The 20,242-nt window shown below is 59.6% G+C and overlaps 2 protein-coding genes across 3 annotated transcripts in view; one reads left to right on the top strand and one right to left on the bottom strand.

The window, feature by feature from the left end:
- Positions 1-252: 252 nt before the first annotated feature.
- NT5DC2 (5'-nucleotidase domain containing 2) lies at positions 253-9,368 on the top strand. The gene is made up of 14 exons (XM_054595755.1): positions 253-535; positions 4,500-4,684; positions 4,814-4,888; positions 5,146-5,201; positions 5,329-5,422; positions 5,622-5,750; positions 5,860-5,920; positions 5,999-6,101; positions 6,208-6,309; positions 6,506-6,587; positions 8,473-8,559; positions 8,642-8,782; positions 8,869-8,933; positions 9,019-9,368. The coding sequence occupies exons 1-14, from the start codon at positions 304-306 to the stop codon at positions 9,278-9,280; spliced, it is 1,674 nt and encodes a 557-aa protein (XP_054451730.1). The 5' UTR covers positions 253-303; the 3' UTR covers positions 9,281-9,368.
- The window catches only part of STAB1 (stabilin 1), a 26,760-nt gene continuing 15,754 nt past the window's right edge, over positions 9,237-20,242 (bottom strand). For both annotated transcript variants that reach the window (XM_054595753.1, XM_054595754.1), the window contains exons 31-69: positions 19,892-19,969; positions 19,710-19,808; positions 19,484-19,582; positions 19,237-19,368; positions 18,882-19,010; positions 18,652-18,708; positions 18,136-18,219; positions 17,452-17,647; positions 17,232-17,327; positions 17,096-17,141; positions 16,919-16,995; positions 16,596-16,721; positions 16,333-16,406; positions 16,113-16,187; positions 15,739-15,861; positions 15,391-15,438; positions 15,102-15,179; positions 14,857-15,003; positions 14,280-14,423; positions 14,138-14,197; positions 13,583-13,759; positions 13,414-13,500; positions 13,154-13,303; positions 13,004-13,060; positions 12,731-12,914; positions 12,182-12,331; positions 11,990-12,094; positions 11,737-11,844; positions 11,460-11,653; positions 11,223-11,367; positions 11,010-11,143; positions 10,755-10,920; positions 10,560-10,669; positions 10,356-10,475; positions 10,128-10,277; positions 9,946-10,050; positions 9,716-9,862; positions 9,527-9,643; positions 9,237-9,448 (exon numbers count right to left, since the gene is read on the bottom strand). In XM_054595753.1, coding sequence (XP_054451728.1) covers positions 9,392-9,448; positions 9,527-9,643; positions 9,716-9,862; positions 9,946-10,050; positions 10,128-10,277; positions 10,356-10,475; positions 10,560-10,669; positions 10,755-10,920; positions 11,010-11,143; positions 11,223-11,367; positions 11,460-11,653; positions 11,737-11,844; positions 11,990-12,094; positions 12,182-12,331; positions 12,731-12,914; positions 13,004-13,060; positions 13,154-13,303; positions 13,414-13,500; positions 13,583-13,759; positions 14,138-14,197; positions 14,280-14,423; positions 14,857-15,003; positions 15,102-15,179; positions 15,391-15,438; positions 15,739-15,861; positions 16,113-16,187; positions 16,333-16,406; positions 16,596-16,721; positions 16,919-16,995; positions 17,096-17,141; positions 17,232-17,327; positions 17,452-17,647; positions 18,136-18,219; positions 18,652-18,708; positions 18,882-19,010; positions 19,237-19,368; positions 19,484-19,582; positions 19,710-19,808; positions 19,892-19,969 — 4,431 coding nt within the window. In that variant the 3' untranslated portion in view covers positions 9,237-9,391. The remainder of the gene's footprint in view (positions 9,449-9,526; positions 9,644-9,715; positions 9,863-9,945; positions 10,051-10,127; positions 10,278-10,355; positions 10,476-10,559; positions 10,670-10,754; positions 10,921-11,009; positions 11,144-11,222; positions 11,368-11,459; positions 11,654-11,736; positions 11,845-11,989; positions 12,095-12,181; positions 12,332-12,730; positions 12,915-13,003; positions 13,061-13,153; positions 13,304-13,413; positions 13,501-13,582; positions 13,760-14,137; positions 14,198-14,279; positions 14,424-14,856; positions 15,004-15,101; positions 15,180-15,390; positions 15,439-15,738; positions 15,862-16,112; positions 16,188-16,332; positions 16,407-16,595; positions 16,722-16,918; positions 16,996-17,095; positions 17,142-17,231; positions 17,328-17,451; positions 17,648-18,135; positions 18,220-18,651; positions 18,709-18,881; positions 19,011-19,236; positions 19,369-19,483; positions 19,583-19,709; positions 19,809-19,891; positions 19,970-20,242) is intronic.

Below are 20,242 nucleotides of genomic sequence, written 5' to 3'. Positions count from 1 at the left end.
CTCCGACCTCCCGGGTGGGGAACAGAAGGAGTCGCCATCGCCGCCGTGGCGACCGAAGGTGTGGGGGCGCAGCGTACTCAGCCCTGCCGGAGGCTCGGGGGAGGGGGCTGGGGAACCCGTCCCGCCCCGTCCCGGGACCTCCCGCCCCCCGGGCCAAGGGGCGCGCCCATTGGCCGGCTGGGCTCCGCGCGCCGCGCCCATTGGCCGGCCGCGGTGAAGAGCACGCGGCCACCGTGGCGGGCGAGCAGTCGGAGGGTGGTGGACCGGCCGACGGGCCGAGGGCTCTGCGGGCGGCGCGTGGGCATGGCGGGTGCGGGGCTGCGGGCGGCCGCTCGGCGCTGGTTGCCGAGCTCAGGCCACCGGGGGCCGCGAGCCGCTTCGTCCTCGCCCTCATGCCCTGGCTGCGGCCCCCCAGGTCCCGGCGCCCACTGCCCCGGCGTTCCGCGCTCTGCGCCCGCCCCGGCACCCGCCGGCGGCACCGAGATAAGCGCGCACCTGTGGGCTCGTTATCAAGACATGCGGAGACTGGTGCACGGTGGGTGAGCCCGGGTGGGACGGGCTCCGGCTGGGGGAGGTGTCCCGCACGGCTACAGAAGCGCGCCCGGACGGTGGACAGAGCGACCTAGCGCCAGGGCACCGTCTCCGAGCCGTCGGGGTGCCCCTCTTCGGGGGGAGCGCCCTAGTGGGGCTCGCTGGGGCTCCAAAGGCCGGACGGCTCTTCTGGAAAGGCTCCTTCGGGTTGTCCCGGGGGTCTCTGGGGACGCCCCGACTCCCGGAGCAGGCGAGCGGAAGGTTTGTTCCCTGGCTCCGTCTGCAGGAGCTCGAGGTTCCTGAAGCGGCCGCCGGAATGTAGGGCCCCCGCCGTCTTTCCTTGAGGTCCAGCCCGCCGGGAAGCCGCGGCGGAAACGCCCCCAACCCCTTGTTCTCCTAGAGGCCCTTAGTTGGGGCGGGAGTACCAGGGACAAAGCCAGCCGGTGACATTGCCCAGAACAGGCTCCTAGGGACTGGCCTACGTTGGGGGACTCCGATTAGAATTTCAAGAAACCTCCAGATTACTAAACCCTGAAGGCTCGGAGCACTCCGACCTGGAGGGCAAGGAGAAGGGAGGCCACGTTGCTTCAGTCCAGAAGGATTGCGGCATCCTTGGCCAGGGCACTCATTAAACTTCTTGTAGTCTCTCTCCTTCTGCAAAATGATTAGAGGAGGCCTAAAAGCCTCATCTTAGAGGGGACAGTCTGGACCCCACTGATGAGGCCAGAAAGTTGAGAGCCCTGATAGTGTTCATGGGTCCCCTGGGGCCCCTCCTCTGCAGCAGACAGATGTGGTTTGGGTCTTGGCCCTATTCACTCTCCTGGGTAGTGTCCGGTAAGCCTCACTCTCTCAGACCCTCACTGTGTTAGGGCAGCAGTTTTCAACCGGTGTGCTGCAACAAAGCATTTCAGTACCTGGCTATTTAGTCAGGGGCACTGACCTCTTTTCCCTTAGATTGTCGAATTAAAAAATGACAACAGCTAACACAACAATAGCCGTCTGGTGTGACTGAATCAAAATTATACCTTTTTTCAGGGGGGAGGGGGGCCAGATTGACAAAATAAATTTTTTGGTGTGTGCCCCGCAAACTATAATTAGTTTATGTGTGCTATGAGATGAAAAAGGTTGAAAATTGCTGTCTTAGGGGGTAAAACGCAATCCTGGGGCTTCTGTTGCAGGGTTGTAGAGATGACTCAGAAAGACCCAGGCTTAGGAGGGGCAGGGGAGGAACCCCCAGGGGTGACAGGGCTTTCATTGGCTGATAACACAAAGTAGCCCTGTCTGGAATATTTCAGCTGACTGAACTGGGGCTGCCGTGCTAACTGTGTGGAAACCTGGGAATGGGAGCAGGAGGTGGACTGGTCTTACCTGTTGAGAAACCTAAGGCAGAATGATTAAGACCCCTGAGGAATGATGATTTTGAAGCCTATGGACCTCTGTGAGAATGCCACCACCCCACCCTCAGCAGAGGGGGCAGGCCCGGAATGCTACTTAAGGAGATGTCTTTGCTTTGGACCTGGTTAAGACCCTCTCTGGAGCAGCTTGAGAAGCCTACCTAGTAGGGGTTGGGGGAAGGGACTTAGGGGCGTCTATTGGGCTTTGTCTCTCAGGGCCCACATGGATCTTCAGATGTTCACGAAGCCCCCCCAAGCTCCTCTTGATGTGAAAGGGGCAAGGTCATTTCCAGAATTCCAGGGTGAGTGCCAGAATGAGCCAGCCTTCTTGGCCCCTTCTAACTCCAGCCAGCCTAACTCCCCTTCTGACTGGGTTTTCTGGGGGAATTCTGGGCATTACTGTGTGTCTTGGGCTACTGTCTTTAGGCAAAACTTTGCCAGGAAGACATACCTCAAGCCATCCCACCCCCTTCTCAGCAGGAGGCTAGGCTGAGAGGCAAGAGGGGTGGCTGAATTAAAACCTCAACTCCACTGCCTCCCTGAGCCCCAGTTTCTTCCTGTGGATGATAAAGGAGTAAGTGTGACCACCTCACAGGATTGGAGTAAGGATTGAATAAGATGAGCCTCTAAGGCGCCTAGCAACAGCCAGTCTTATGGCTGCCATGAGGAGGGGTTGGCCTTGGTTGCTGGAGCTGGGGGCTGAGGGAGAAGGGAGGAGAGCAGGGGCTGGGCATTGAGACCAATGAACTTGGAAGGCCAGTGTGGGTAAGGGGTACATTCTGCTCACCTGGCCCTGTGCACCACAATAGCCCTGTGGAAGGATATGGGACATTGTGGCCCCAGAGCTAGGGGTTTTTTTTTTGTTTTTGTTTTTTTGGTGTTTTTTTGGTGTTTTGGTTTTTTTTTTTTTCAGTCCAGAAGTGGGTTCAGGAGGCCAGGCCCTGTGGGCTGCTTCCTCATCCTGCTTTGTTCCTAGGAGAATTGTCCATCCCTGGGAACATCCTCAAGGGCAGAGGCAAAAGCCTGGACTTGACCAGAACTCTGCCTACAAGGGGCTGCATTGCCAAAGAGACCCCTCCCCTTCTGGGAACTAGTGGATATTGTACCAAGAGTCACAGTTGGTACCCAGGAACTCGGGACCGTTGTAGGGGTCGGGGGAGGACAGAGGCCCAGGGTCCAACTGATCTCAGAAGCAGCTCCGTAAAAGGCTGATGCATCCAAAGTGAGAAGTGTTTTGTCTGCACCCAGGAATCATCTTCAAAGCGGCTGCTCTATGCCAGGCCTAGGCTGGCCTGAGGCCATCAGAGGAACCTGCCATACCTGTTCCCCCACCTACACCCTGCGCTTGGCTCCAAATGAAGGCGGGTAGGGGCTGAGCCTGGGAGCTCATCCGCAAGTGTCTGACTCTGAGCACTGCTTCCAGGTCTGGCTGCGGGGCCGAGAGCATTTTCTTGTAGAACATGACAGACTATGGCTGAAACAGGAATTCCCTAGAGGCCTGGGCTTCAGCCACAGTCCAGAGGTCTCAGGAACAGGCCCCTGCAAGGTAGTGCCCTGTGCACCTTGTCCTGTAACCCCTGCTCCCTAAGAGATGCAGGGAAATCCAGGACATGGGGGGATGGGCTCCAGAGGTGCACTGCCCATTGAATCCTACGTTTGCCACAGGTGCAGAGTGGGAATGCTGCACACAGCACATGCCATGCAACCCTCGGTAGTTCTGTAGGTTGGTACAATTTTTATTCCCTCTTTAGAGACAAACTGAGGCCTAAAAGGTGAGGTGACTTTCCTAAAGTCACGGCCATGAAAAGGAGGGCTTGGTCTGATCTCCCTGACTTCAAAACCCATGCCCTTTCCCCGCCCACCTCCCCAACTAGACAGACAGGGAAACTAAGGCAGATGAACCTGGCATCGCAGAGCCTACTCTGCACAGTGTCCCACTCAGCCCCTCTGGAGCAGCCAGGGGCTTGACATGGTTATGACTGCATCCTCAGAGGGGAACAGCCTGAGTAATGGCTCAGAACCCGACATCACACGTCCTGCCTGTCGTAATTAGCAATGTTCCCTGGCTAGAGGCAGCAAATGTCATTATGTGGGCTGGCAGGCAGCTTAAATCCTATTAGGCCTTGCTTGAAAGGCTGGCAGGTGCTCAAGAGCTGGGAGCATGAGTGGCAGAGGGGCTACCCAATACCTCGCAAGCCATTACTTTTCCTAAGTCCCAGCCTCAGCTTCAGACAAGGTGGAAGGAGTCAGTACATAGCCATGTGTTGGATGGGGCTTATGAGAACCCAGAGGAGGCAGAGGCTTGATGCACCTGGTGGGCTGCAGATGATGGTGTAACCCAAGACCCCGCAGATAGTTCCAACCGTTGCCAGCTCTGCTTCACCCCAGCCATGTGAACCTCGGCAAATGACCTTTCTCTGAGCCTCTGAGAAGTCTGACCATCTGCCACATTGGGCTGAGTACCCATCCTAGGGTGTTTTGTGAGGCTCTCAGGACTGGGCACCTGGAAAGTGCTCAGTAACCATTTGTTGCCTCTGTGATCATCATCTTCACACTTGCCTCTCCTTCCTCTAGACCTCCTGCCCCCTGAGGTGTGCAGTCTCCTGAACCCAGCAGCCATCTATGCCAACAATGAGATCAGCCTGCATGACGTCGAGGTCTATGGCTTCGACTATGACTACACACTGGCCCAGTACGCAGACTCACTGCACCCAGAGATCTTCAATGCTGCCCGTGACATCCTGATTGAGCACTACAAGGTGAGGCCAGCCAGGCAGGGTTCCCGGGCCCTGGAGGGCACATGGCTTCATTGATCCCCCAAAGCAGCTGATCAGCCAGCAGCCGTGGCAGTGCCATTGGTTGAGACCTGGTCCACTTTCCCCCAACAGTACCCAGAGGGTATTCGAAGGTATGACTACAACCCCAGCTTTGCCATCCGTGGCCTCCACTATGACATTCAGAAGGTGAGTGGCTAGACCGTTGACTCCCCTGGTCCCTTCTCACTGGTTGTGTATCAGCCTCTTTCTTAGTCCCCCATCCCCAGTGGAGGGATCTCATCTCTAACCCCTTGGCCTCTTAGCTATAGCCTCTCCTTGGCACATACATGATCCTCTTGATACCATCCAGTTGGGGCTTCAGAGTTGGGAGGTGGAAGAGGCTGGCTCATGGCCGAAGGCCAACCCCTTCCTCACTGCCCATCCCACTCCCCTCGTCCCCTCAGAGCCTTCTGATGAAGATTGATGCCTTCCATTATGTGCAGCTGGGAACAGCCTACAGGTCAGTGCCGGCTCTGCCATGACCCCACCGCAGTCCACTGCTCCGGGCTACCCAACTCTGCCCCACCCTATACTTCGGCCTGCTCTCAGGACCACTTTGGACTGATGGTGTCTGTGTGCCCACACAGGGGCCTGCAGCCTGTGCCAGATGAGGAGGTGATCGACCTATATGGGGGAACCCAGCACATCCCACTGTACCAAATGAGTGGCTTCTATGGCAAGGTACTCGCTCTGCTGTGGCCGCGGGCACCCCACCCAGTGATCTCACTGTGGGTGCTGGCTCCCTGGGAGGCTGCGCCCATACCCCTGCACAGGCCGCGCCCCTCTACCAGTGTCTGGAAGGGAGATTCAGAGCGCTTGGTCTCCAGAGCTGGGAGCTGTGGGGCTGGAGGGGTTCCTGAAGCAGTCGCCCCCTCCCCAGGGTCCCTCCATCAAGCAGTTCATGGACATCTTCTCGCTGCCGGAGATGGCACTGCTCTCCTGCGTGGTGGATCACTTCTTGGGCCACGGCCTGGAGTTTGACCAAGCACATCTCTACAAGGACGTAACGGTGAGGATGCTGGGTCTGTTTGGGGTAGCAGGGAAGGTGAAGTCCCACCACATCAGGGCAGGCCCTCCTGGTCCCCACTCCGCCCTCACTGTCCCTCCACTGCCCCCAGGATGCCATTCGAGACGTGCACGTGAAGGGCCTCATGTACCAGTGGATCGAGCGGGACATGGGTAAGGGTGGACAGTAGTTACTGCAGCCTGCCTGGGCAGGGTACAGGGCTGGCTCTCACAGATGCATCTCCCCGTTAGAGAAGTACATCCTGAGAGGGGATGAGACGTACGCTGTCCTGAGCCGCCTGGTGGACCATGGGAAACAGCTGTTCCTCATTACCAACAGTCCTTTCAGTTTCGTGTGAGCCCCACCCCACCGTGGGAGGAGGGAGCGGGGTGGGAGCCAGGTAGGGGCAGGCTGGCCTCCCTCAGACCACCTGTCCTACCTCTACCCCATTTCTTCCCAGGGACAAGGGGATGCGGCACATGGTAGGTCCTGACTGGCGACAACTCTTCGATGTGGTCATCGTCCAGGCGGACAAGCCCAGCTTCTTCACAGACCCCCGCAAGTATGGACCTGACAAGGACGACGGGGCCAGGGAGTGGCGGAATAGCCTTTGCTCGCCGCCCTGTGTGCTTGGGGTGGGGGTGCCCCCTTTCTGACTTGTGTTGCATGGGAGCAGATGGGCCTTTGCAGAGTGGGATGGGACCCATTTCATAGTCTTGCCACAGACTGGAAATCAAGCCCTTTACCCCCCACCCTAGACCTTTCAGAAAACTTGATGAGAAGGGCTCGCTTCATTGGGACCGTATCACCCGCCTGGAAAAGGGCAAGATCTATCGGCAGGTGAGGGCCATCTAGGTGGGAGTAGCACCTGAGTGGTTGGGGGGTGCACAGGGCTAACCAAAGCCCCCAGGTGCAGTAGCACCACCTCCGGGGCCCTGACCAGCCACCACGCATCTGCTGTGGGTCTGTTCCCTCATGCCATGGGCCTGTGTCTGGGGCACCAGGGAATGGCTCTCGGGGCACAGGACTTGGCCTGTGGGTCAGGTTGCCTGCACTTGAATTCTAACTCCACTCCTGGTTGGCAGAGGGAACCTTGCTGAATTACTTAAGAGAGAGATAATATTTAACTTGAGTTGTGGTGTCAAGGCCTTAGACTGGCCGGGCATTCACAAAGTGTCCAGTAAATGGCACTGTGATTACTTGGGGTTGAGCACTCTGCTGCAGCAAGGCAAGCCTGGTCGGGGCCCCTGGGCTGGGCTGGGGGCTTGGGTCAGGGGTGGCTCATGGGCCTCTAGGGAGGCCCTCTCCTGGCTGGCTAGGAAGATGAGAAGGGGCACGGGGCATGGTAGGTGGTTGCAGAGGTGGCTTTCAGCTAGAGGTGATTAGGCATTTGGCCCTGGGTGGAATGTGGAAATCCTGTCTGAGCTGGCGAGTGAGAGATTCAGAGGTTCTTGGGAGTGAGGGATTCAGAAGCTGGGGGAGGGAGGAAGCCTGTAGTTGGGCCAGGGGCACAGCCAGTGGGAGCGGCCTTGAGGTACCCCATTGAGGCCTGCACAGTGCTCCCTGCCGCTGCTCCAGCACCCACGCTGCTGGCCTCCTAGGGCGCAGACTCCCTCCGTTCTGAGGGTCACATTCTCCTTTGTCTTAGCATCTTGGCTGAGCCTGAGGAGGGTCATGCACCTTTGTGGAGAACATGTGACTTTTTTTTTGGCAGCTTTCAGATTTTCCCTTGTGCCTGATACTCTGAAGAGAGAGAGAGAGAGAGAGAGAGAGAGTGTGTGTGTGTGTGTGTGTGTGTGTGTTTTGGATCATATTTGGTTCTTCTCTTTCTTTGCTCTCCTTCTTCCCTTCCTGTCTCTGTCTCCTGTTGCTGGAACCTCAGGCTCCGTCTTTCCTGACTCAGCACTTGCACATCAAGATTCTTTCTCTTGGTTCACTCAGGGCACATCCACTCTGCCCATCGTACCTCCCTCTTCTGCAGGATCCCCTGAACTTCAGCCTCTCTACCTGAGCTAATTTCAACAGTGAAGTCTTTCACGACCGCCTCTGCCCCCACGGCTTCTATCTCCCTGGGGCTCTTGTGCACAGACCGCTGTAGTAACTCATTTTTGCTAGATATCAGTTCTCACCTGAGGTGTAGGCCCCTGCCCTAAGGCTGCTGCACTTCCTGTTCTGAGCCCGACCCCGCCCCGCCCCAAGTTTCTGCTCGCCTGGGAGCTTCCTCTGTTGTGTTTAAGCCTGACTGAGTGTTTTCATCTCTTCCCTAGCTTTGGAGCAGGGGGGGCAGATGGCCTCACAGGGAGGTCTGCCATTGGACTGTTGGGTCCCTTTGGGCTCAGGCGGCGGGGCGGGGGTGGGGGCGGCAGGAGGACTTCAGGGCCATAGGGTCGCTGCTACAATTTTTTCCCACAGAGAGTGGACTCAGACTGGCGTGGGTGTGAGGCCACAGCGAGTGGGGAGGGGAGACTCTAGAGGCACAGGGCACCATGCCAGGCCTACCGGAGACCTTCCTGCAGCAGGCACACCCCCTTTCTGAGTGTGAGGCGGAGGTAGCCGGAGCCCAGAGGGGACAGCGAGGCCACGGGAAAGGGCAGCCAGCATCCGGCCGAAAAGGCCCCACTCTTTGAGAATTTGGGAGAACGGGTGGAGAACCAGGCGTGCTTCTGGCGGCATGGGAATCCCTTGGGCACACAGGGCTCAGCAGTGTTCCCCCACTGCTCCCCAGGGAAACCTATTTGACTTCCTGCGTCTGACAGAATGGCGTGGCCCCCGTGTGCTCTACTTCGGAGACCACCTCTACAGTGACCTGGCGGTGAGGGGGGCAAGACTGGGCCGTGAGGGGCAGGGGGAGCCCCCAGCTGGCGCTGAGCCTTGTCTTCCACCCTGCCCACCAGGATCTCATGCTGCGGCATGGCTGGCGCACAGGTGCCATCATCCCTGAGCTGGAGCGTGAGATCCGCATCATCAACACGGAGCAGTACATGCACTCACTGACATGGCAGCAGGCACTCACAGGGCTGCTGGAGCGCATGCAGGTACAGGGCTGGCCAGGATGCCCCGAGGGAGGGACTGGGGCTGCCACCTGGGCACACACATCCAGTGCACACTTTGTCTCCCCCAGACCTACCAGGATGCCGAGTCACGGCAGGTGCTGGCTGCCTGGATGAAGGAACGGCAGGAGTTGAGGTGAGCAGGATGAGGTGAAGGCAGGAGTTCCCCCTCCAGCCCCATCCTGTGTGGCCCCTCAAGTGCCCCATGTGTCCCTCCCCAGGTGTATCACCAAGGCCCTGTTCAACGCACAGTTTGGGAGCATCTTCCGCACCTTCCACAACCCCACCTACTTCTCAAGGCGCCTTGTGCGCTTCTCCGACCTGTACATGGCCTCCCTCAGCTGCCTGCTCAACTACCGTGTGGACTTCACCTTCTACCCACGCCGCACACCCCTGCAGCACGAGGCACCACTCTGGATGGACCAGCTCTGCACCGGCTGCATGAAGACACCCTTCCTCAGTGACATGGCCCACATCCGCTGAGGGCACCTTTATTGTTCAGAACAGGCCCCAGTCCCTCCTGCCCTGCCCACTCTGGGCATTTGTCCAGGTGAACAATAAAGCGGTCTTTCTCCTGCTTGTGCTTTTGATGCGTCACTTGACTGCAAGGATCCTCTGGGTGTCAGGGAAGTCCTCCTCCAAGAGGGAGTCCTGTAGGGAGGACCATGTGTAGCTGGGCTGAGACCAGGCCCTGGGCCACTTCCACATTCCCCTGTCCCCAACACTTACATCAAAGGGCTCACAAAAGGCATCATGAGTGCCAAAGACTGGGTTGGGGACAGAGACCAGGGTTGGGCTGGTCCCTTCCTGCCATGGGGAGAAGTCGTCATCGGCATCATCTTCTGCCTGAGAAGACAGATGAGATGGTGAGGGGCCTTGAGCAAGATCCATGGACACCAACCCCCAATCCAGCCCTACCTGGAAGGCAGAGAAGCCAAATCCTGTGGCCTTGCTTCGAACACGGAGATAGATGGCTCCAGCCACCAGGCCCAGCAGTGTTCCAGCAGCTACCACAGCGCCCACGCTTGCTGCCACGGGTGGGGCCTCAGGTGCTACTACTGCCTCCTGCAAACAACATTGAGAACCTTGTCGGGTCATCTCCTTCCTTACCCCTTGCAGTTCTGCCTGCCTCCCCACCATCAACTCACGGGTTGTAGGGGTGCAAGGAGGGGGCTGGCCAGAGCATGGATGATGCCATTGAAGGCCATGATGTCCCACACAACAACACGGCTGACCACAACTGCCTGTGGAGCCTGTGGAGAAACCAGAGTCAGGCCCAGTGGGTGAGTGAGGGCCAGGGTCAGTAGGGAGGGGCAGTGGCCACACTTACCACGGGGGCCTGAGAACCATTGTCAGGGCCCACGTCACTGAACACAAGGCTGAGGCCCAAGTGGGAAAGGAGCAAGGTACCGTCGCTGACATTGGTGCTGAAGAAGGTAGCATTGGAAGCATGCAGCTCCAGGTCTGGGCCACTCAGTGTCTGTGGGTAAAGCAAAGGCCACTCACCCTGTTGGCCTGGGCCAGCCAGAGGGAGCAGGACGTTTCCACTGCTAGTTACCATGTTGTCCACAAAGCCTTCATTGACAGGGACAAAGAGTGTCTTGTAGGTGAGCTCATCATCCAGGAAGTCCAGGAAGTCAAGACCTCGAGGAGTGGCGTTAGCATAGTCCAGCAGCATCTGGGAAGGTGGGAAGGCAGGGTAGTGAGCAGGCTCCCTCGCCAGGGATCCCATCTACCCTACACCCTTTGGGCCCTTGCACACCCCATAGAAGGTGGAGAAGTTGGTGGTGGCGGCCAGTACATCAAGCAACTTCCCATTGCACATGCTGGTCCCATCACCCACAAAGCCATCGCGGCATCGGCAGGCCACATCTGTGGAAAAAGGGGGTTCAGTGGGTTGGTAGGTCAGTGGGCAGGGGCAGAGCTGGGGAGTGACGTATGTTGGGGGTGGCTGCACCTTGCATGCGGTAGCAGTAGGCATCCCAGCGCTCTGACAGATTCTCCCGGCTGCCCAGGCTGATGACGCCCACCTGACCGGCCCCACAGTCTGCCTCAGGGAAAACGACGGGATGGGCAGCCGAGCCATTGGCCAGCCAGCCCACAAGGCACAGGTGGAAGCCCAGCTGTAGGAGCAGGAGGGGATGTTGAAACCCAAGACCCAACTCAAGGGGCCTCCCACAGGCTTGGCTCCATGTTTCTGGGCCCCACGCACCTGCTGGGCAGCAGAGAGCTGAGAAAGAGAAGCGAGGACAGCTCCCTGAGCCCCACAGGCTGCCTCAGCCTCTGAGAAGTTCAGACCATAAGGGCCACTGGTAGCCTGAAGGTGGAAGACACCAGCACGTTTCTCTGCAGAAAGGAGGGATGTACAGTCAGTTGGGGACACTGAGGTAAGGCAAAGGCACTGGGACCAGGCAGGGAAGCACACCCTGGAAGTGCAGATCAGTGCACACGGCGTCCACATGACATGGTGGGGGCTGGCTCAGGCAGCGATCAACAGGTGGCTCGGGCTCCTCCAGACAATGCAGTCCATCACCCACATAGCCAGCATGGCACACACAGCGCCGTGTGTTCTGGGGCAAAAGAGCAGGTAGGCGCCCTTCAGTGACGGGGACCCAGTTTGCAGGACCTCCCCACCCAGCTGCGTGGCTCCCCTCCTACTCACTGGGCCAGTGCTCAGGCAGTCAGCATGCTCACTGCAACCCCCTCGCCGGCCATCCTCACAGGGGTTGCGGGCCCGGCAGGTCCAGCCGTCACCCTCGTAGTCTGGCAGGCAGGCACAGGTGACCACAGTGCCTACCTGGCTGCAGTTGGCATGCTCACTGCAGCCGCCATGCCCATCCTGGCACAGGTCCGCCACTGAGAGCAGGGAGAGAAGGATTGGACCGGGTGACAGGAGGGGAATGGGGTCTTCCACTTCATGTCCTCCCCGACCTGCTCACCTGTACATGTGTGGCCATCCCCTTCATAGCCCAGGTTGCATTCGCAGCTGTTGCCTGCACGGCATACTGCCTGGGGTGCACAGGCCGGGGCACACACCGGCTGCAGTTCTGTCTCCCACATATCAAGATTAGTAGCTGCCCTCCTGGATGTCCCCAGGCCCCCTCCCACCCACCCTCAGTGCCTCCACTTCACGGTGCAGTCGGGGCGTGCACTGGTGTGTGCAGGGTGGGCACTAGCACAAAAGTCACTCACCCAGTTGCACCTCACAGCGTGGCCCAGTCCAGCCCTCATCACAGAAGCAGGAACCAGAGCCCCCAAGGCCCTCATCACAGTGGCCATGAGAGGTGCAGCGACAGGCTGCAGGAAGGGACAAACAGTAGGATGCAGTTGACACCTGGGCCAAGGGAGTCCAGGCGCAGGGCAGGGCGGGGCACGACGGCTCACCTTGGCAATGGGGCCCAAAGGCCCCGGGGGCGCAGAGTTCACATGCTGTCCCAGCAAACCCTGAATGGCACCTGCACTGCCCGCTGCCGCTCATGCCGTCCACGCACACACCATGGTCATTACAGGGGTGGCTGGCACCCCCAGGGCAAGCTAGGGCATGGGGTGGGAGGTCCAGGGGCTCTCATCAGGATCCCCCCACTCACAGGCATCCCCAGCCCTGCCACACCATCCATCCTCCACCCGCTGGCAACCCAGCAACCCAGGCTCTTCCAGAAGCGGCAACCCACTCAAGTCGCCATGCTGCTGAGAGCCCTCCAGGCCCCCATGCTCTAGAGAACACCTAGGCCCCCCAGCCCACCGCACCAGGTCCTGTACCACCTACACACACACCCCACCTCTTAGAGCATCCTGCCGTAGCAAAACCCACTCCCCACCCCCAGACCTGCCCAGTCCCCATGACCCCAATGCCTCTCAGAAACAGTGGCCAGAGCTGTGACCGTGGCAGCCAGAGGAGCCAATCAGCAGTGCCTGCAACCTCAGGATGCTTACCTCGGCACTCACTGCCATAGTGACCAGGGCAGCAGCTGGGCTTCCAGGTGGTGGTGACACAGTTGCGGTGGCAGCCCCTGCCCCGACTTTGGGGCTGGCCCCAAATGCTGCGCAGTGCCAGGGAGTGCAATGGAGGCGATGTCCAGAACTTTGAGATGTAGCGCCAGCAGGGCTGGGGGCTGCCCTGCGCCAAGAGGAGTCAGGCTGCAAGCAGCCTGAGCGTGGTGGTCCCTTGACCCTGCCCAAACCCCCATTCAGCTCTCGGCCCCTTACCTGCTCATGTGAACCTTCAGGACAGGGTGGTTCCCGCCCACAGATGCTGCAAATTTTCTGGAAGGAGTGGAGGTCAATATAGCAAGGTCAGGTGGTTGAACAGTACAGGCGGGCTTGGGCTCTTACCCTTCCACCTCTGGCCTTCCTCACCAGCCACAGTGGCCGAGTCTCAAAGCGGTCACAGCGGGCACCAAGGCCAGGTGGTTCCAGCAGCTGGTCAATGCCATAGGCCAGGCCACCCTCAAAGGGCAAGTGCCGCTGCACAATCCGGGCATCATCCTCACCCACCATGAGCTCTCCCTATAGGCAGAGGATGTGGGATAAATGGGGGTCATCGTGGGGCAGAGCCCACCCCCCAGTGTCAGGGCCCCTGCCTCTTCCCTTCATTCAAGCCTTCTCCCCAGACTCACTGGCCGGGCACGGCTGCAGGAAAAGGAGATGGGGGTCCCATGCATGGTGCGAAGTGGGCCCAGGCTGGGCAGGTCAGATGCCAAGGCCTGAGCAGATAAAGCCATGGTTGGAGCCGGGCAGGCAGACTGGATGGCCGTCAGTGGGGACCAAGGTCTGGGATGCACCCACCTCTATGTTACGGATCATGTGGCCCCGAAGAATGGCTGCTAGCTTGTCACGGTGGTCCTCATGGTAGAGCCAGGCCTGGCGATCAGGCGAAAGGGCTTTCAGGGCAGAGTCTGTGGGCCACAGCATCGTGAAGGGCCTATGGGACACATCTCGTAGCAGGGGCAGGAGACCAGCTACCTGGTGTGGAGGAGCACAGGTGTGGCAGTCACAGCCTAGTCAGACTGAAAGGCAGAGACCAGGAAGGGGCTCCAGGGAGCCCCCCAGGCTGCCTTCCCACCAGCCGCATTCCTCTGTAGCCATCCCAGGCAGATAGATATATGTGAACATACATGCAGGGATAAACCTGCACACACCCTGACTATTGTCAGGTATGCGGGCATACATAGCAAGCACATCCTTGTGCTCACACTGGGAAGCCCATGCACACAAACATGGCCTGTGCACACAGACGTGCTTGCACACAGGCGGGTGGGCACAGACAGGCAAGCATACACATAGTCATACACACATGTGCATATATCCACCCACTGATAGGCTCACACATGGGAGCAGTACCGTCACAAGGCTGCTGAAAATCTTGTAGCCAAAGCTCTCTGCTGCGGCGGTGACATTTCTCTAGGGAAAGGCGCTGATGAGCTGGGAGTTCAGATGGGGAGGGAGAATCTCAAGCCCCCCGCTACCGCCTTCCGGGTCATACCCGGGTGATCGGGGCAGCAGCATCAGGTTCCCAGTGTAGAACGTCGGGAGGCAGCAGGACACGATCGATGAAGTGCAGGATACCGTTCACTGCCTGGTGGTCACTGCTCACCACTCGTGCGAAGTCATTGAGATATATACTGCCCTGGGGGCGGGGCATAGACGCATGGGGGTGGGGCCCGAAAGTGAATGAAGCCAATTGGTGGCTCGTGAACTGTGGGTGGGGCCTGAGGCAGAGATGGAGCTTTGGTTGGGCAAGTCTGGGAACAGAAGGTGAGTGGGGTCAAGACAGAGAAGAGCAGGTCTCATCTCTGTCTCTTTGTCTCTGTGTCTGTTTCTGTCTCTGTCTCTCTCCCTCCTTCATTCTCTTTCTCAGCACGGGCCAGGAAGTCTTGAGCCGGGGAACAGGTCCAAGGTAGTGGGCGGGGTCGAGGGCTAGACTCAACTTCGACTCACTAAAGCAGCCCTCCCAGGGGAAGTGAGAGGGTCTTCAATGCGTGGAGACAGGACACAGGCTTGTGGGGGCGAGGGCTTGAGTGTGTGGACCGCTCCTGTCGGGGATGGGGTCTTGGGCTCACCTCCCTCTCGCTGAAGCGGAGAGGGTGCCCGGAGAGCGTGGTGACATAGCCTTCCTCTAGCAGATCCTGGCTCCGCAGCTGCCGGCAGCCGACCACGTGGTAGCGGAACACCAGCTGTCGATGGGCTCCAATCCGGGCCAGTTCATCCTGGAATGCAAGTCGGAAGGGTAGAGGAGGGTCCCCAACTGCCACTTCTGCCCACACAATATCCATCTCTCCTCAGCCTTGCCCCTGGGGGCTGTTACCTGTGACAGGTTGGTCATTAGATCTGCATGCGGCACAAAGATTGTGAAAGGCCCGTTGCCCTTGAGCTCGTTGTATTTCTGAGGGGAGAGGGGAAACAGCTGGAGTGGAAAAGGGGCTACCTGGGACCAACGTATGGCTTCCACAGATCTTCCAGGAAAGAGCTGGATTCTGAGAGACCACACCCACCCCCTGACCAAATGAGAACACCAAAGCCACAAGACAGGTGGGACCTGTAGGTCAGAGAGGCCCAGGCTAGACCAAGGAAGTAGAGGCCAGCTGGTCACTCACCAGGAGGTGAAGGCTGAAGAATGAGGCATGCCTGTCCCGAAGGAGCTCCTGGGGGTGTGGGTGGGGGAGCAAGGATCAGCTTAGATTTTGGGTGGCCCTCATTCAGGGCCTGGTGCCTTTCCCAGCACCTGTGGTCCAAGGTCTGGCCACGGCGGAGATGAGGAAAGGAAAGCCAGGGGCGTCTGAGCTAGGGTCAGGGTTAGTTGCATGGATCATAGCTGGGTCAGGCCCAGGGGGAGTCAGGGGCCTGGATCAGGACCAAGCCTGGGGTCTTAACTAATATCATGGGTCACACCCAAGGCGGGCATAGCCAAGGCTGGGTCAGGGGTCCGACTTCGGTATCATTACCAGGCCGACTCGGGCACGGCAGGTGAAACCGTCACCCACGGTGTGGGCTGCATCACAGGTGCATGTCCTCTGGCCATCCCCTGTGCTTTTGCACACAGCATAGGGGCTGCAGCCTCCGTTATTCTGAGGCAGGGATAAGAGAGAGAGGCATCAGGGGCTCCCAGGACTCCTGCCCCAACCAACTCTGTGGAAGGGGCCAGGAAGATCCCTGTCCAACCCTCCAAAGCCATGTTTCCTATTAATCAGTTACACTTGAGCTTGTGGGGAGGGTGGCTCACCCTTGAGAGGCACTTAGAACCCTGCTAGGGACAAGGAAGACTGGTACCTGCCTCAGTCTCCTCCCCCATGCAATGCGGTGGGGCTTGGGGCCTGACCTGGGAGCAGGGGTCCAGGAGCTCACAGGTCCGGATGCCGTCCCCGCTGTAACCCTCACGGCAGTTGCACGAGACCTGTCCCAAATCCTGATCAGTGGGGCTGCTGGGACCCAAGAGTGGGCCAGTACCCTGGACAGAAGGGGCACCCCTCCCAGGCCTGGTCACCCCCCTAACTGTGGGGGGATGGTACGGCCCCAGTATCCAACCCTGTTGTGCTGACCTGCTGGGGACCTGTGGGAATACACTCAGCATGCATGTGGCAGCCCCCATGGCGGATGAGACAGCTGTTAGCTTCTGTGGGAAGAGATACTGGGATGAGGGAGGTCCCCTCCATTCATCTGCCTGCCCAGGTGTTCATCCCTTACTCTCAACACCCTCAGGCCTCACACCCCGGTGTACCCCTCCGCGCTTCCTGGTCTGACTCAAATCACCGAAACCAGATTCCTAGCCCCACATACACCAGGTTGGGGATCCCAGCCTCACCTTGGCACAGCTCCCCATCGCCCGTGTAGCCGTCCCGGCAGGTGCATGTCCGCTGCCCAGGTGCCACCTTGGTGCAGTTGGCATGGGGGGAGCAGCCCCCGTGGTCATGGGCACAGGGGTCCACCTCTAGGTAGATGATCGCAGAGAGTTATAAGGGAAAGGTAAGGGGATAGAGTGGAGATAGGAGGAGGGCATGAAAGGAAAAGGTCAGAGGGAGGGCTAAGACCCAAGAAAGGACAGGGAAAGAGGCTGGACCTAGAGGGCTCTATGGGAAAGCCACCCCAAAATTCCACGGGGAGCTCGGGGCATCGGTGTGGCTGGACCTGAACAGTAGGTGCCGTTGCCCGAGTACCCTGCAGCGCAGACGCAGGCGGGGGCTGCCGCCGGGTCCCGTACACAGCTGGGGGGGATGACAGCAGTCAGCCTAGGCCCATCCAGCCGCCGCCCTTGCCCCAGCCCCCGTCCCGCCTGCCCGCCTGCTCCAGGCTGAGCTCACTCACTTGGCATTAGGGTCACACTCCTCTGGGCAGTGAGGGCCGGTGATTTCTGGAGATAGGAGGATGGGACGGTTCTGGTCATTCAGACCCAGGAACCGCAGCCCCGGGGGTCACCTGTCTCCCCTTTGGGGCCACTCACTCTGGTCACAGCGTCGGCCCTGCCAGCCCACGTTACAGACACAGCTTCCATTCCCTCGCAGCCCCTCCTGACACAGCCCATGGGTACAGTCACACACTGAGAGTGGGCAAAGGAGGACAGGAGTTACCCATGCCCTCTGTCTTGCCCCTCCTGCGGTGTCTCTGTGACTGCTCTCTGCTGCCAGGACGCCCACCATCCCTGCCCCCTCCCCGGTCCTCACCTCCAGTGCAGTTGGGCCCGTAGCGGCCCAGCTCACACATCTCACAGGCCGTTCCATGGAAGCCCTCGTGGCAGCGGCACTCCCCATTGCCCAGGAGCCTGTCCTGGCACTGTCCATGGCCCGAGCACACCCCACCCAGACCCCCTGGGCACGGCTCACACAGTGTGCCAAAGAAACCGGGGCAGCAGTCAGGCACCTGCGGGGAGGGGTTGCAAGGAGAGGCCCGCACAGGCCAGGACAGGCAGAATGTCGGGAGTGGGCATGGCATCTTGGGACCACAAAGCCAAAGGACAAAGCAAGCTGGATCCAGGGAAAAGGAGACCACCTTCTACAACACTCCCCGCGGCACGGATGGAACTCAAGCGGGGTGGGGCTGCGCCGGATCCTATCGTGAGGGGCAGAGCTGGACCCAGCTGCTGCCCTGGGGCTCGGTTGATGGTGCCAGCACTGGGCCTTTCTCCCTTGCCGGTCCCCTTCCCTGGGGGCACAGCTACCGGAACGAACACAGGCCCCTCTGGCCTCAGCCCTCTCTCCCTTCCCCTTTCCTGGGCCCTTGCCTTGCTGCACTCGCCCTAGTCCCGGCCCTGCCTCTGCCCTTGAAATCTAAGCTGGGACCTCCCTGGGCCCCCAATCCCACAACCTTCATTCTGGTCAGAGAGCGGGGTGTAGAGATTCAGGGCAAACCTGGATCTTCTTGGCACACGTGTAAGAACAGCCCCGGGAAAAGGAATAGCCAGAGCTGTAGAGGCAGCTCCTCTTGGGGGTGTCCTGGAAACGGGATACAGGCAGGAGGGCTCAGCCAGGGGCTTGGGTGGGACAGGGCAGTGACTGGGGAGACAGGCCGATAGACCACAGATTTCTGCGGGTAAGTCATGAACAGGATAGCGGGAGGGGCAGGCTGGATGAGGACAGGAAAGCCTGATGAGGAGAGGGCAGGCAGGACCCAGGCTTGGGCCCCAGGGTCGCAGGCCTCCGAGTGCAAGTCTGAGGGAGGCCAACTTTGGGCAGACCTGTGCCCAGGTCTCCTGGCATCAACGGTGGGGGGGGGGGGCGGTTGACGGGGCCTGCACTGTTCCAGTTCCCCAGGCCTCGGCAGGGAAGGTTGGCCCAAAGGGGACCCCAAAGCCTGGCCCCTTCCACACATTGGGAGCAGGGAGGGCAGACGAAGCAGGGGTGGGATTGTGCCAAGCCCAGCCTCACCTCCAGCTGGAAGCCTTGCGGGCAGCGTAATTTCCGGGTGCAGTTTACACATTTCTCCTGGGGGCAGGGAAGGCAGAGCGTCAGGTGGTCCTGGGGAGGAGGCCCCCAAAATCACCTTCCTTCAGGCAGGCTGACAGCTCTGCTATGCATGACCAAGTGCTGGTCCCACCAGTCCGCCCCGCCCACCTCTGAACGGCCCAGCTGCCCTCCTCTGGCCCCCGGCATCTCACCCGCAGGGCCTCAGCGTGGCTATATAGGCAGCGGCTTGAGCCCACTGTCAGGACTCCCGACAGGCCAAGTAGTGTGCAGCCAGGAGCACTCAGGACCGGGCCTTCCAGCGGCACGTGGTTCACCTCAGCCTGGGGCGTGGGGCAGCAGGCTGAACCCAGCACACCCCACCCCACCCCACCCCACCCTCAACTCAGGGCCAAGGCCCAGGGCTGGGGCTATCTCCACAAATGGGGGCCTCCTAGGGTGGGCAGTTCCTGGAGCAGAGGTTGGAGTCTCCAGGTAGAGGAACTCCAAAGAGAAGGGGCCTTCAAGAGCAGGGTGCCTTCTGGGGTGGGTCTCCTTGTCCCTACAAACCTGGCCACTATGGTTGTAGAAGACGAGCCAGTGAGTGGGGCCCAGGAGGGAGTTTCGGTGTCCGCCTTTCCACAGGGCTTCCAAGGACAGCGCCTCCCCCAGGATCACATGGTTTCGCACTGTGTTTGCATCCTGAGAGGAAGGAGAAGGTCAGGGGGTTCCAGGACCACCCAGTGCGCTGAACAGCGACATTCCACCCATTGTGTCCCTTTGTACTGCGCCCCCACCCCCCTCCCAGTGACCTCACCAGGCTGCTGCTGTTGCCCTGGGCCTCCAGAGAGTGATTTGTGGGCACGAAGATGGTGTAGGCAGTGGCAGCCTCGATCTGGGGCACCAGACTATGGTTCTACGGACAGGGAGTCGGGGTCAGGGACGGGCATAATCGCCCTCAGTCCTGACCCCAGGAGCCAGCCCGTCCCCTCGGCCCTTGGGGAAGGGCTCCCCTGACCATGAACCTCTCCTCTTGCCCTTACTTGCAGCAGCTCCCGAAAGAGGTGGAAGGCAGGCACTGAATCTAGCAGCTGCAGCAACCCCTGCCTACTGGGCACATCCTTCCTTGGAGGCAGTAGGACCTGTCACAGAGCATGGGGGCTCGTCAGTATGTCACTGCCTCTTGTGCTTAGAAGGTTCCCTGAGCATTCCCCTCCAGCCATACCTGGCTGAGGATATGTAGGACACCATCGGTGGCAAGAAGATCAGTCACGTCCAAGCTGGCATTCTGCACCCAGACCCTCTGGAAGGCAGCAGGTAGAACTCACCCGTAAGTGGACACACGTAGACACTTAAGAGTGGGTGCAGCACCAACAGAGAGGCTGCTGGGCACACAGGCACCCACAGGTGGCCCCCAGACTGGCCCAGACCCCCTCAGACTCAGGGCTAACCAGCTGTGCACACAGAACCTCAGCAGGGCCCATGCGTGAGAAGGACGGTATGTACACACAAACAAAGACGAACAGACAACTCCTCGCGGGGCAGTCCCTGCCGGTCCAGAGACATTGTCCAGCTG

This window comes from Pteronotus mesoamericanus, unplaced genomic scaffold, assembly GCF_021234165.1.
Source record: "Pteronotus mesoamericanus isolate MK-2021 breed Mesoamerican mustached bat unplaced genomic scaffold, CSHL_Meso_final scaffold_54, whole genome shotgun sequence".
NCBI lineage: Eukaryota > Metazoa > Chordata > Mammalia > Chiroptera > Mormoopidae > Pteronotus > Pteronotus mesoamericanus.
Note: the sequence above shows the minus strand (reverse complement) of the source record. Positions and strands in the feature narration are given on the sequence as shown.